This window comes from Narcine bancroftii, chromosome 4, assembly GCF_036971445.1.
Source record: "Narcine bancroftii isolate sNarBan1 chromosome 4, sNarBan1.hap1, whole genome shotgun sequence".
NCBI lineage: Eukaryota > Metazoa > Chordata > Chondrichthyes > Torpediniformes > Narcinidae > Narcine > Narcine bancroftii.
The window spans coordinates 249822914-249838716 of NC_091472.1; the positions used below are offsets into that span (position 1 = coordinate 249822914).

A 15803-nucleotide genomic window follows, 5' to 3' on the forward strand; every position below is an offset into this window, starting at 1 on the left:
CCTTCCGCCTGCCCCGCCGGCCTTCCGCCTGCCCCGCCGGCCTTCCGCCTGCCCCGCCGGCCTTCCGCCTGCCCCGCCGGCCTTCCGCCTGCCCCGCCGGCCTTCCGCCTGCCCCGCCGGCCTTCCGCCTGCCCCGCCGGCCTTCCGCCTGCCCCGCCGGCCTTCCGCCTGCCCCGCCGGCCTTCCGCCTGCCCCGCCGGCCTTCCGCCTGCCCCGCCGGCCTTCCGCCTGCCCCGCCGGCCTTCCGCCTGCCCCGCCGGCCTTCCGCCTGCCCCGCCGGCCTTCCGCCTGCCCCGCCGGCCTTCCGCCTGCCCCGCCGGCCTTCCGCCTGCCCCGCCGGCCTTCCGCCTGCCCCGCCGGCCTTCCGCCTGCCCCGCCGGCCTTCCGCCTGCCCCGCCGGCCTTCCGCCTGCCCCGCCGGCCTTCCGCCTGCCCCGCCGGCCTTCCGCCTGCCCCGCCGGCCTTCCGCCTGCCCCGCCGGCCTTCCGCCTGCCCCGCCGGCCTTCCGCCTGCCCCGCCGGCCTTCCGCCTGCCCCGCCGGCCTTCCGCCTGCCCCGCCGGCCTTCCGCCTGCCCCGCCGGCCTTCCGCCTGCCCCGCCGGCCTTCCGCCTGCCCCGCCGGCCTTCCGCCTGCCCCGCCGGCCTTCCGCCTGCCCCGCCGGCCTCCCGCCTGCCCCGCCGGCCTCCCGCCTGCCCCGCCGGCCTCCCGCCTGCCCCGCCGGCCTCCCGCCTGCCCCGCCGGCCTCCCGCCTGCCCCGCCGGCCTCCCGCCTGCCCCGCCGGCCTCCCGCCTGCCCCGCCGGCCTCCCGCCTGCCCCGCCGGCCTCCCGCCTGCCCCGCCGGCCTCCCGCCTGCCCCGCCGGCCTCCCGCCTGCCCCGCCGGCCTCCCGCCTGCCCCGCCGGCCTTCCGCCTGCCCCGCCGGCCTTCCGCCTGCCCCGCCGGCCTTCCGCCTGCCCCGCCGGCCTTCCGCCTGCCCCGCCGGCCTTCCGCCTGCCCCGCCGGCCTTCCGCCTGCCCCGCCGGCCTTCCGCCTGCCCCGCCGGCCTTCCGCCTGCCCCGCCGGCCTTCCGCCTGCCCCGCCGGCCTTCCGCCTGCCCCGCCGGCCTTCCGCCTGCCCCGCCGGCCTTCCGCCTGCCCCGCCGGCCTTCCGCCTGCCCCGCCGGCCTTCCGCCTGCCCCGCCGGCCTTCCGCCTGCCCCGCCGGCCTTCCGCCTGCCCCGCCGGCCTTCCGCCTGCCCCGCCGGCCTTCCGCCTGCCCCGCCGGCCTTCCGCCTGCCCCGCCGGCCTTCCGCCTGCCCCGCCGGCCTTCCGCCTGCCCCGCCGGCCTTCCGCCTGCCCCGCCGGCCTTCCGCCTGCCCCGCCGGCCTTCCGCCTGCCCCGCCGGCCTTCCGCCTGCCCCGCCGGCCTTCCGCCTGCCCCGCCGGCCTTCCGCCTGCCCCGCCGGCCTTCCGCCTGCCCCGCCGGCCTTCCGCCTGCCCCGCCGGCCTTCCGCCTGCCCCGCCGGCCTTCCGCCTGCCCCGCCGGCCTTCCGCCTGCCCCGCCGGCCTTCCGCCTGCCCCGCCGGCCTTCCGCCTGCCCCGCCGGCCTTCCGCCTGCCCCGCCGGCCTTCCGCCTGCCCCGCCGGCCTTCCGCCTGCCCCGCCGGCCTTCCGCCTGCCCCGCCGGCCTTCCGCCTGCCCCGCCGGCCTTCCGCCTGCCCCGCCGGCCTTCCGCCTGCCCCGCCGGCCTTCCGCCTGCCCCGCCGGCCTTCCGCCTGCCCCGCCGGCCTTCCGCCTGCCCCGCCGGCCTTCCGCCTGCCCCGCCGGCCTTCCGCCTGCCCCGCCGGCCTTCCGCCTGCCCCGCCGGCCTTCCGCCTGCCCCGCCGGCCTTCCGCCTGCCCCGCCGGCCTTCCGCCTGCCCCGCCGGCCTTCCGCCTGCCCCGCCGGCCTTCCGCCTGCCCCGCCGGCCTTCCGCCTGCCCCGCCGGCCTTCCGCCTGCCCCGCCGGCCTTCCGCCTGCCCCGCCGGCCTTCCGCCTGCCCCGCCGGCCTTCCGCCTGCCCCGCCGGCCTTCCGCCTGCCCCGCCGGCCTTCCGCCTGCCCCGCCGGCCTTCCGCCTGCCCCGCCGGCCTTCCGCCTGCCCCGCCGGCCTTCCGCCTGCCCCGCCGGCCTTCCGCCTGCCCCGCCGGCCTTCCGCCTGCCCCGCCGGCCTTCCGCCTGCCCCGCCGGCCTTCCGCCTGCCCCGCCGGCCTTCCGCCTGCCCCGCCGGCCTTCCGCCTGCCCCGCCGGCCTTCCGCCTGCCCCGCCGGCCTTCCGCCTGCCCCGCCGGCCTTCCGCCTGCCCCGCCGGCCTTCCGCCTGCCCCGCCGGCCTTCCGCCTGCCCCGCCGGCCTTCCGCCTGCCCCGCCGGCCTTCCGCCTGCCCCGCCGGCCTTCCGCCTGCCCCGCCGGCCTTCCGCCTGCAACCACAGAGCAGCGGGCCACTCGCCAGGCTAGGTGTTTTGTTCCCTAACTCCAGCAGCAGAGGAATCAAATTCCCTCCCTAAGTCCAGGACTTGTCCACCTCCCTACCGCCTCCCCCCACCCCCCCCCCCACCCCACAAGATTCTTAAAACTCACCTTTTTCAATAATTTCTCCCCTTCTCATCGTCCTCTTTGGTTCCACATCTATCATTTAATTACTTCTCGGTGAATAGCCATGGGATGTTCTCCTGCTTGAAAAATGCTTTATAAATGTTCCTCCTGCTTCCTCTTTCCAAAGAGGTCATACTTCACATTTCCTCACGACACGAGCAGAGGCCCTTTGGTCCATCAGATCTGCATCAACTCCATGGGAAATCCCTCACAATTTCCCTGTGACCTATTTCTCTCTCAGGCACATCAGCACACCCCACCTCTGCCATTCTACACTCGGGGTAATTTACATTGGTCAGTTAGTCTACATGTGCGTTCTGGATACGTGGAAAGAAACCAGGGGCCTGGAAGAAATCTATGTAGCTGCTGGGAGTTAACACCCAAGTTCAGGATGGAACCAGAGTCTATTGAGTTGTGAGGGGGACTGTCTGCACTTTAACTATGGCATCACTGGACTGCCCATTGATGTAGTATACAAGCTTGTTTCTGGATGGCATTCTGAAGCCGGTTTCAACTACGAGTACTCTCGGAGTCCTCCCTTTGTTAATGAAAGGGTATTGCAGATGATTTTCTGACAGCTTTTTAAGCCCTTTGCTGCAGTACTCTGGGCAATTTTCACCCCACTCCCACCCTTTTTTAAAAGAAGTATCTGGACACCCACCTGCCTGGGTGTTGCAGGAACTGCAATCTTGCTCTTCTCGTCATTGAGACACAAGGAGGGGATTGTTTATCTGAGGAAGGAGAGGCTGAGGGATCACACACTTGGGTCAGAAGTGCAGAGAGTCAGAAGCTTTAAGTTCCTGGGAGTCTATAATCTCAGAGAACCTTTCCTGGACCCAGCACATCAAGCAATGCTGAAGAAGACACACCAACGCCTCTACTTTCTAAGGAGCATGCCGTCAGAAACACAATCAGATGTCTGCAGATGCAGTGTGGAAAGTATTCTGACTGGTTGCATCACAGCCTGGTTTGGAGTACAAGTGGCCAAGAAAGCAAAAGGCTGCAGAAGGTAGCAAACATCAGAGGCTCAGACCTTCCATTCATTGCAGGCATGAAAGCAGCCAAGATCAGAGAGGACCTGTACCATCCTGGTGACATTCTTGTCTCACTGCCTCTTTTGGGCAGATTGTTCTGAAGACCATGATATCTAGGTTCAAGGACAGCTTCTTTTTCAACAGCTATCAGACTCCTGAGCCTCTCCATGGTGCACTAAACATGGACTGTCTGCAGTATTGTGAGTCACTTTCTTTGCACCAGTATTGCAGTGAATACTTATTATCTAATTTATGTACTTGTCTCTTTTTTTGAATGTTTTATGTAAAGGATCATAATAAAAAACAATAATAAGTCACCATATTACAATGTAAACAAATATATGCTGAAAATAAAAAAAAACTAAACTTAAAAACTTAAAATAAATCCCTCCCTCCCTCCCCAAACCTAAGCTAATCCCATAACTAACATGCATAATATCATATCTACATATTGATTGATTGAGATTGCATCAGATGACACTCAAGGATCCCAAAAAATATCATAAAGTTATTATTCATTCAGGGAAAACTTCACTGGTCAGGAGAATTTTATAGAAAAAAAATTATAATTTTAATCTCGTAATTCTAGCATCCGGGCTCCAAATTTGTAACTTCTTGCCTCTCTTAATTTAATCAAATTAGTTTATAGTTTTTTCCTTAGAATTATCTGTTCATCTGCAGCAACTAAAACTTTCTGGCATATGTACATTGTACAATATGTATGAAGATAAACTCACGATGATTATTATCATCTCCTTCAGAGGTGTTTTTTGTGTTTCGGGCCATGGGCAGAGCTGTGTCTTCTGGTTGTCTGTGACCCAGCATAGTTCACCCTGTTCTAAATTTTACCTCTTGCTGTCTCCAGCAGAGATTGCAAATTAATGTGCAACTCTACATAATGGATTTTGTGTGATTTGCAGCTGGTTTACTTTGCTGGGACGGCAGGCAGGACTCCTAATAAGATCAATGATTTGCACTGAAGTCTGCGTCAATGAATTTTCTTTTTTTACATGATAGAGGAATTAGGGGATATGGGAAAAAGGCAGGTAGGTGGAGTTAGGTCATAAATTAGATCAGCCATGATCGTATTGAATGGCGGAGCAGGCTCGATGGACCATTTTTGCCCTGCTCCTGTTCCTACTTCCTATGTTCCTATGAATGTGGACCAGGCAGTCAAACTCACTGTGGATCTTTCCACGACTATTTGTTTAATAGGTTGAATTAATATTCCACCTTTCCTTCATTCAATTTGATTTTGTTTTTATGTAACAGAAATGGGAGCAAGACCATGAGACTTCATTAATTGTCATTAAAGGTGCAGGGGAAAAAGCTTTCTGTGCTGGGGGTGACATCAGGGGTAAGTGTCAGTTTGCATTAGTTTTGTACTTTCTTTGGCATGCTCAGTACAACAATGTACATTATGCTATATTGATAGTGAAGTGGTTTCTATCATCTGCTAAACCAAATAACCTACCTTTGACTTTCACTGTTTCAATCCTCACCAGCACCTATTTATGGAATGCAGCTTTAATTTATTGCTTCTGCTGGTTTACCAACTTTTGAAAAAGATTGCTTGTCGTTACCTGTGTACTGCAGTTGCTGCTAAAACATTCTTTCGTGCCCATCATTCAGAATTTAGTGCCTGTTGATTCTCACTCATTAAAGCATGCTCTCCGTCATTAGACGGGGTGCAGAGCTTAATAAAAATGAAAACTGACCCAACAATCAGTGGCTGTGCATTTTAACTACAGCTGTTAGTGATTAGAGATCAACCATAATCCATGTGTCGTGACAGAAGGACCAGAATGCTTGAATTGATGATGACTGGCTATGCATTCTCTTCAGTAACTCCTTGATGCCCAGCTTGATTTTACTGTTTTCTTTTTTAGCTGTTACAGAGGCAGGAAAAGTGGGAGATAGACTGGCAGAAGATTTCTTCCAGGAGGAATATGTCCTAAACAATGCAATTGGTATGTACACTGCAATACTGGAATCCACTGCTGCTCCAGTATTCATAATGTGCTGTTAGTATGGGTCTTCCACATTGTCCATTCTTCTGGTTAGTAACTGACTTGCTGCTTTGTGTTATTTTTCTCTCCCTGGGAAAAGTAACCTCTTTTTGGGCACTATCTCTTCTCAGAGTTTGAAATTCTTTCGACTGCCTGCTCACTTTTCCCCGCAGGTAAGTCCCAGGTTCTTTGTGTGTGACTGCCCCAGAGCTGGGATAATGATGTTACACTGTGATTGGGGCTGATAGTACCTTCCTGTAGCAAACATCAAATAAAGGCACATTCCTGAGGGCCATCAGCTTTGGGAAGGATTCTCCATGACCTCTTTTGATGAACAGAATTGGATGCAAATGGAGGTCAAAAGATGCCAGGTAAGGTGGTGGATGACACTCCCTGGATTTCTCTGAGTTGATGAGCATTTAAGGTTATGTTCATCTTGTGATTCAGGTTGGATGCAACTTGCACGACCATTCAAGGAAATAAGCAAGGGTGCAACTTACTGCAATACTGCACCCCACTCTAATCATTAGTCAATCTCCATTATCTCTGTGACTAGAACCAAGGCCACTCCATCATCAGTGCAGTAAAGCTCTGTTGAATGAACACTTGGGCCCTGTGATGATGCTGGACCAGGAGATGTTAGTCATATTTTTAACTCATTAAAAATAAAGCTAAATATTTGAATGAAAGTGAGAAAGAATCTGCAGGTGCTGGGGTTTTAATGCAGTGCATAAACGTGCTGGAGGAACTCAGCAGATTAAACAGCATCCAGAGAAAGCAAAAGGCAGTCAACGCTTTGGGCCTGAGCCCTTCTTCAGTCGTGCTGAAAATCAGGCAGAATAAAAGGTTGAGGGGGAGTGGGGGGGGGGGGGGGAGAACATCAGCTAACAGTTAATAGGTGGATACAGGTGGGAGGGTAAAAGAAAAGGAAGCTGAGAAGTGAGAGGGGGTCGGGGCTGAGATAGCTCTCTGATAGCAAAGGGAAGGGAGCTGGGAGCTGGAGGAAGGGAAACAACGAGCTGAGAAACTGATCAGAGATCATCAGGGAGAGGATTGATGGATATTGGAGGTTAACATTCACACTGTCTAGTTAGAGACTGCCAAGACAAAATATAAGGTGTGATTCCTCCAATTTGTGGGTGGCCTCAAATGGCAGAACTTGAACTGGTTGACCACTGGGAGGGACCGGTGGACAAAGCAAAGGTGCTTAATGAAACAATCTTCCAGTCTGCATCCAACCTCTCTGATGTAGGAGAGACTATAATGGGAGCGCCGGATAGAGTAGATGGCCCCTTGCTTCACTTGGAAAGACTGTTTGGGGCCCCAAATGGAGATGGGGGGGAGAGTTGGGGAAAGTGTTGTGAAAGACCCATCAGGGCGATCAACAGGAGATTCTCTGTGACCAAGATGGAGAGCTGTGAGCCTATATCTGTGCCATAAGACATCACAACTCTAAACCCCACTGCCCTCCACCACACAAGATGGTGAAAGACAACTTGGGAACCTTAAATCCCTTTGTTGAGAGCTGTGAAAATTGGAATAAGCACACCATACCCCAAACTCCCACTCGCCTGTCCTGATAGGCTCCTTCTCAGATCAGCCACCCATCACTGCGAGGGAAAGTGACTCTGAGGGACGATCTTTGGAGGCAGTAAGTTGATCAGCACAAGTTCAAAGCAATAATCTTGCATCTCCTGGCCCTGAAGTAATAATACTCTTCCCCTTCAATCCTGTTTCTAGTTTGTTACATTGATTGAAGATTGATATAGTTTCTTGCAGGTGCAACATAGGATTGATTAGTACTGTATATAATTTGTATTTTTTTAATGTATTTATTTTAACACGATGGAGCATTTACTGTTAATTGCAAAGTAATAGACAACTCAATTTTTTTTAATACTCAGGAAACTGCCAGATACCATATGTTGCCCTTATTGATGGAATAATGATGGGAGGGGTAAGGATTTTTTTCTCTTCTTTGTTGACTTAATACTTTTGTACATGAAGAATGTATCTGTTGTGTGTTGAGATAACTAAATGCACAGAAGTTATTGCCTGATAATAAGGTGGATGAACCAAGCTAATCCTTTTTGTGTTTAACCTCCCACCATGCAAACAATTGTAATCATAAATATTCATTCTCTTTCCATATGGTGCCATATAATAGATTTGTTTAAAAACATACTGATGTCCTTCTCAATCTTCTGCAGCCCTCGCATCAAAACAAGTTTATTTTTACTTCAACTTAGACAGTTAATTATGTTTTAAAGCTAATATGGATGTCAAAAATGTTCCAGTTTGTTATTAAAAAATAACCATAAAACAGTTAACCAAAAAATGTGTACACAGCGAAACCAGTTATTTCGAGCATGTTTTCCGTTTGACCCTTGTTGCAATGTAAAAATGCCACTGTGATGTACACGAAGGACCACCAGAGGGAGACATTGAGCAATCTTTATGAATTGTTGCATTTTGCTTTGAAGTGGGCAGCATGGATGTGGGCCCAACTGTGGAGCTTGGGATAAAAATTACTGGGGAACTGAAGCTCTCTGGAGAAGAGTTACATGTAGCTTTCTTTCATGTACTTCACAGATCAAAACATTTGTGGAAACAATAGTAGAGAATTTTAAAAAAATAGCATTTTGCAATAACCTAAGGAGAAGGTTAAAATTTAAACCAGTTTGAACAGAAGGATTTTATTTACTGGACAACAGTATCTAAAGATCATAAAACAGCAATGTTGAATTGAGATGTTCAGCAGAAGTGCAGAAATAATGTATGTTATAGCTAGATTTCTTTTAATTTAATGCTGAATTGGTTTTGCAAGATACAAAGAGTGAAAGAGTCCCCATAAACCTCCCCAAATTTTAGAGTTGTAGCAAAAAGGCCACCTTTTAGCTCTGAGAGATGAAAGCAATCCTTGCCCCAACCCTAACATTTAAATTTCCCTGTAAGTTATCACAATTCTTTCATGCTTTGCGTCCTTACAAAACCAATTCAACAAAACTAACTGCTTCGCCAACTGTGCCGTGATGGAAACTGATGCAGTTTTAGCATTTAAGATGCTTCTGGATGGGCATGTGAAAAACAACCTTGCACTCATCGTCAGCAAATCCAAGGAGATGATTGTGGACTTCAGGAAGAAATCAGGGGAAGACGATCCAGTCCTCATCGAGGGGTCAGCAGTGGAGAGGATTAAGAACTTCAAATTCCTGGGTGTCATTGTTTCTGAAGATCTGTCCTGGAAGCTCTGTGTCAAAGCAATCTGGAAGAAGGCTTGCCAGTGGTTGTACTTGGTGAGGAGATTTGATATGTCAATGAAGGCTCTCAAACCTCTCCAAGTGTACTATGGAGAGCATTCTGTGTGGTGGCATCACCATCTGGTATGGAAATGCCAACGCTCAGGGCATGGACAAAAAACTCCCGAGAGTTATTAACTTGGCCTGCGACATCATGGGCTCTAGTCTTCACTCTATCGAGGGCATGTACAAGAGGCAGTGTCTTGAGAAAGTAGCCTCTATCTTCGAGGACTACCACCACCCAGGCCATGCCCTCTTCATTTTGCTACCATGGGTTGGGGGGGGGAAGGAAGGGAAGATACAGGAGCCTGAAGACGAGCCCTCAGCGGCCCAAAGACAGCTTCTTCCCATCTGCCGTCAAATTTCTGAATGAACAATGAACCACGGAAGCGACCTCACTTTATCATTTTCTTGCACTTTTAGTTATTTTGAAATGTGGTTTATAGAAATGCTTGCACCCTGCAAAACAACAAATTTTGGGACATGTACATGACAATAAATTCTGATCCTGAAAATGCTGGGAGTGGAGAGATATGTCTTGCGTGCAATCAACTGAAATTTTTTGGGGGCACGTGAGAAGCGTAGAGCTGAAGAGCCTGTTCCTGTGCTGTTCTATGAGCTGCTTGTTATTTGTCTTCTGAGAATGAAACATTTGTATTATGCAGTGTAAACATAATTTGTAATTATTGGCCATGATGTGGTGATCTTTCATGTTCAATTTAATTATTAGAAGTGGTGAACTGAGGTGAGCTGCTTCATGGATTGTTTTATGAAATTAATTGGATGACTCAGCCTGATACTTTGATATTGAGTGACGCTGAGAGAATACTCAATTAAAAGTTCAAATTTATTGTCGGAGTACATGCATGACCACATACAGCCTTGAGGTTCTTTTTCCTGCGGGTCAGGTAGAATTTCTACTTATCAGTCGTGTAAACTGTACTCAAGAAATAGGTGCATAAAGAGAGAAATGTAAACAAACTGTGCAAATACAGACAAATCTATATAGTTTCCAGTTCAGGCTCCACACGGCTTCAGGTTGTGTGATCTGGGCCTTTTTCCCAAAAGGGCTTCTTGAGTGCATCGCCAAGTTGGCTGTGCAAATTGGAGGAAAAGCACTTTCTACTTTGTCCTGGCAGACTCCAACCAGATGGCATCAACATTAATGCACACCACACCCTCCCTCTCTCCCTGCCCCCCCCCCACCCCCTGCCCAATGTCACCTCTATTCATCTGCCAGTGCACACTCTTCCCACCCTTTTTTGGGCTTCTGCCCATCCCTTGCTATTCCTGATGGGGCCTTTCAGCCCAAAATGTTGACTATCTACTATTGCCTTCCATGGGCATTGTCTGATCTATTGAGTCCAATCAATATGTAAGTTGCCAATACATTGTTATTAATTGGAAGAACTGTTGACAATGGAAAGCATCACATCAAATGAGAATGAATGTAAACCAGCTGGTGAATTTCCACCCTCGCCTATTTCATTACTCCACTGACTGCACTTGTTTTCCAAAGCCAAGCCAGATGAAACGTTGTACGGACTGGATTCAGCCCAGAGCCCTGGTGTTGTGCACTTTTAGCATGAAATATAATTAAGCAAAAAAAGTCTGCAGTCGCTGGGGTCGAGTGCAATATATAAACGTGCTGGAGAAACTCAGCAGGTCTCACAGCATCTACACGAAGTAAAGGCCCTTCGTCAGGTTCAAGCAAAAACGGGCAGGTGCCTGAATTAAAAAGGTTGGAGGTGGAGAAGAGGGAGGAAGGAGTAGGGGGAGGATCACAGGCAGGACCCTACCCTCTTCCCTTCTCCTGCTAGAGAGCTACAGTACCTTTGACCCTCTCCACATCACTTCTCAGCTTTTCTCTTCTGCCCTCCCACCTGTGCTCCTCCCCTGTCTCTTTCTCTCCCCACCTCCACCTTTTTAACTCTGGTGACTGCCAGTTTTTATTTATACCTGACAAAGAGCCCAGACCCGACACATTGATCACCTTTTACTTCCTATGGGTGTTGCGTGACTTGCTGCGTTTTTTCAGCTCGTTTGTGTATAGCACTAAATATAACAACCAAACCATAATCATTATAATTTTGAGGCAACAAGATGTTCCTTTTATGAGTTTATTTCAGTGAACTTCGATACTGTCTCATAATGCAGGCCATCAGGAAGGGGTTAATCCAGGTTGTTTATAAAACACCAGCAAGGCTCTTTGTGGCTCACTCAGTTTTTACAACATGGCTGAGGTACATGAGCGAGGAAGGTCACAGTTTTGATCTCTAGCTGTAATCGCTTGAGGCAAAATTGGGAACAGCTGTGATTTTTTTCACTTTATCTTTAGTTTGTTCCCTTTGTCCAAGTTCCCTCAAACCCATCCCTCCCTGCAACAAAATAGGCTGCTGCTGCCCACTGTCAAAGCACACCGTTCAGTAGTGGCATTTGGGCAAGAGAGAGCACTCGCCACCTTTGGAGGCAAGATCCTGAAATGAACTGAAAAAGAAACTATAGAACATGACATTTGGGCATTGGTTCTCAACCTTTTTCTTTCCACTCACATACCACTTTAAGTAATCCCTATGGCATCGGTGCTCTGTGATTAGTAAGGGATTGCTTAAGGTAGTTTGAGAGTGGGAAGGAAAGGTTGAGAATCACTGCTCTAGACCCATTTATTACTGAATTATTTTGCTTGAGAAAAATTGTCATTGGCCCATTTCCTTTGGAGTTATGAAACCGTGCACATAACGAGTCAATTAGGTACAATTAAAACAATGGCTTTCAAACTTTTTCTTTCCACCCACATACCACTGTAAGCAATTAGGTCAGCGGTCAAGTTTTAAGTTGCAAATAATTAAAAAAAAACTTTATAGCATTGATAGAAGATGATTCTGGCCATTTAAACCCATGCTGCCCAATTATGTATGTTTGTGGAGGGTGGGAGGAAACCAGAGCAAACCTACACAGACATGAGGAAACCCAGGTCACTGGTGGTGTAATAGCGTTGCGCTAACTGTTCCACCCATGAAAAGGAAGAGAGGCATAGGGACCAAAATGAGCAATGTGGGGATGTGGGAATATTGGTGGCAGAGGTAGCTGAGAGAAAGCCACAGGAAGTTTAAATACAAATCCCATCTAGAGAACCAGTCAGTGAACTTGAAATGTGAGCCACAAGGGCTAATCTCATTGTTGAGGCCTTATCACATGGGAAGGTGAAATGCTTATCCTCCAGCTTGCATTGATCAACTTTAAACTATGGAGTAGTCAGTACTCAAGGATGGAGTGAGGGTTGGATCAGGAGCAGGAGTTGGAGTGGAGAGTCTATACTATGTGTGGGTCAGGGAGAAGGGGAATTGGGTTGGGCTGTGCAGAAAGAGGTCAGGGATTTGTCAGAGGACTATTCAGAAATGGTGGGTGGTTGTAGAAAAAGAATGGGGAATGGGGGGGTGGGTTTGGAGTGGTTTTCAGACCAGGAGTGGTCAGATTTGGTGCCTTGCAGAGAGGGGACAGGGTTTTATTTATGTTTATTTCAACAATACAGCATGATATAAGACCCTTCCATCTCATGAAAACCTATGCCCCCCCCCCATTAACCTACGAACCCCATGAGTTCAAGAGCAGGAGGAGCACCTGAAGAAACCTGCTCATGACACAGGGAGAACGTGCAAACTCCTTATAGATGTGCCGACTTGAACTGAGTTGTTGGTGCTGTAATTCTTTCTTTGGCTTGGTTTCGCGGACGAAGATTAATGGAGGGGTAATGTCCACGTCAGCTGCAGGCTCGTTTGTGGCTGACAAGTCCGATGCGGGACAGGCAGACACGGTTGCAGTGGTTGCAAGGGAAAATTGGTTGGTTGGGGTTGGGTGTTGGGTTTTTCCTCCTTTGTCTTCTGTCAGTGAGGTGGGCTCTGTGGTCTTCTTCAAAGGAGGTTGCTGCCCGCCGAACTGAGAGGCGCAAAGATGCACGGTTTGAGGCGATATCAGCCCACTGGCGGTGGTCAATGTGGCAGGCACCAAGAGATTTCTTTAGGCAGTCCTTGTACCTTTTCTTTGGTGCACCTTTGTCTCGGTGGCCAGTGGAGAGCTCGCCATATAACACGGTCTTGGGAAGGCGATGGTCCTCCATTCTGGAGATGTGACCTACCCAGGGCAGTTGGATCTTCAGCAGCGTGGATTCGATGCTGTCGGCCTCTGCCATCTCGAGTACTTTGATGTTGGTGATGAAGTCACTCCAATGAATGTTGAGGATGGAGCGGAGACAACGCTGGTGGAAGCGTTCTAGGAGCCGTAGGTGATGCTGGTAGAGGACCCATGATTCGGAGCCAAACAGGAGTGTGGATATGACAACGACTCTGTATATGCTAATCTTTGTGAGGTTTTTCATTTGGTTGTTTTTCCAGACTCTTTTGTTTAGTCTTCCAAAGACGCTATTTGCCTTGACGAGTCTGTTGTCTATCTCGTTGTCGATCCTTGCATCCGATGAAATGGTGCAGCCGAGATAGGTAAACTGGTTGACCGTTTTGAGTTTTGTGTGCCCGATGGAGATGTGGGGGGGCTGATGGAGGACCTCAGTTTTCTTCAGGCTGACTTCCAGGCCAAACATTTTGGTGCTGTAATAGCATTGTGCTAACTGTGCTGCCCATTGGCTATTGGGAAGAGAGGGCTTGGAAAGTAGCAGTCATGAGGGGAAACGGGTCAGGGGAGGGGGCAGGAAAGATACTTGGAGGATGATCAGATGATGAAGGGGTTCGGTGGTGTGTGTTGTGCAGAAGTTTAGGGGTTAGTCAAAATAGCACTTGAGGATGTAAAGACATGAACGTTGGGGGAGCAAATATCACACAACAGGAGACCTCCCTCCACACTGATGGGTTCTCCATTGAATTGCTAAAGCAGCAGACCTCATCGATCTGTGCAAGGCCTGTGCCACAGATACCATGACCACAAAGCAGTTCTGCACAAGGTTTCATGATGTCTTGCTCACTGTTTCTTGACGTCACTGTCTCTACTTGAGCATGTGCTCTTCATTTATTTAAGGAACTGCAGTCAATTCAGGAAAGTGCATTGTGGATACAGTAAATAACAGGTTGCCAAAAGCATTGGGTTTTTGATAAAATTTCAATACATAGTACAAAAAGATCTTGCACAGCATAGAATATCAAGGCCAAGATATTTCTTTCATTTTTTTTTCATAAAGCTCTTGATTTACCAGCATAGGCCTTGTGGATCTTGAATCCCACTATATGAGGCTTTATAACATCATTTAGCAATTAAAGAATTAATTTAATTGCTTATAATTTGTTTTTGTCCAAGAGAATTTTAGGTGTTGTGTTACAAGTGCAGGTTTAATGACTCGAGTCTTGAATGGCTAAACTCCATTCCAGCCCGTACTCCAGGCTGCATGGGATTTAGTGAATTGATTTGAGTAATTGTAGTGGTTGCTTTTAATTTTCAAAAGCTGCTGAATGGATTCTAATGGTAAAGTTCTGGAGCTAATATAACATTGTGCTAATTGCAACAATAATCGCATGTCAGTCTTGAGTTAGTTTCAAATATGGCTCAATAATTAACAATATGTGCGTTTGAATGTTGATTGCAATTGTGCAAGTCTTTTTAAAAAATATTTTATTTATAATTTTTCAGGTTCGGACTCGATGATTTACAACTCTGTCATCAACAATAATTACAAATCTATGCCGTTTACAAATTATCCTTATCTAATCTATACAAGTTTTCGATCAAATCCAAACCTAATAGCCCTTGCCCTTTCTCCTTCCCCCCCCCCCCACCTAGTACCCTAAACATCAAACACTCAATATGTAAACTGAACAACTAAAGAAAAGAAAAACAATTAGACATTAAAAGCATCCATAACATGGGGGTAAATTATATTGGGGAGCTATGGGACTGACCTGGTGCAGTGGCCAGTAATCGGGTTGATTTTCCTTCATTCCTTGGCTTTCCCCTGCTGGACTGAGGTGGATCCCTCTTCCCCCCCCCCCCACCCAAATTGGGGAGGAGTTGAGGCGGGCCAATTGTGTAAGTCTTGAAATCTTGCCTGTTTTTCATATGATGTTTTTATTTTCAATTTGTAGGATCTTAAGGCAGCATTGATCATGCAATTGGCTAGATTGTGTGTGTGTTATTCTCTTGTTTATTTGTAGTAATCAAGAGCATCCTGTTCAGTATGTTTGTTACAACCATAGTTGTAATTTTTGTGAGTATCTAAGTTTTGCAGAAAAAAGACAGACCAGCAAAATACTGTACATATAGTCCTCAACTTCCAACCTTAGTGAGTTACATCCATCTGCACATATATCCGTTCAAAAAAAAAATCTTTATTAAAACCACTGTACAAGGACATAACTTGTATTAAAAATACTGTATACAGTGGTTCCCGCTCACGGAGGCAGCCTGAGGTCCTCGAGTTACGACCAACTCATCGATCCCAACTACGGTCGTAACTCGGGGACCTGAGTAGCATTTGTCCAAACTTGGCTAAATGAATGTCAAAAAGGAAAGAGGAAATGCTCTCAGGCTTATTTATTGTGAGTTCAAATTCTCTTGTGTTTAAGTTTGACACTTGTTGCCAATAAAATGTCTGGAGCATTACACAAAGAGAATATACAAGATATGGTTTTAGCAAGCAGTGTCATTTAAGCTGTCTCTTGGATTGTGTTACCTTGTGTGAGAAGGAGGCTTTTGGTGTCACTTTGATTACTCACTCTCGATTTGAAGGCCAACGAGCAGGTAAAGAAAAACAGATTTAAAATCAAGATTTTTGTAAAACCTTGGAAATGCTGCACAGAGGAAGAATGGTGAACATGCTCGTGTTTTCGTTTAATTTATCGTGAATGTAATTCTGACTAA

The 15803-nt window shown here is 49.2% G+C and overlaps 2 protein-coding genes across 6 annotated transcripts in view; one reads left to right on the forward strand and one right to left on the reverse strand.

Annotated features, from left to right (window-relative positions):
* Positions 1–15803, reverse strand: part of LOC138761838 (inositol polyphosphate 1-phosphatase-like) — a 146627-nt gene that overhangs the window by 118813 nt on the left and 12011 nt on the right. The gene's annotated exons all lie outside the window — the stretch shown is intronic.
* Positions 1–15803, forward strand: part of hibch (3-hydroxyisobutyryl-CoA hydrolase) — a 135161-nt gene that overhangs the window by 14872 nt on the left and 104486 nt on the right. For all 5 annotated transcript variants that reach the window (XM_069934675.1, XM_069934677.1, XM_069934680.1 and 2 more), the window contains exons 4-6: positions 4910–4994; positions 5527–5607; positions 7551–7603. In XM_069934675.1, coding sequence (XP_069790776.1) covers positions 4910–4994; positions 5527–5607; positions 7551–7603 — 219 coding nt within the window. The remainder of the gene's footprint in view (positions 1–4909; positions 4995–5526; positions 5608–7550; positions 7604–15803) is intronic.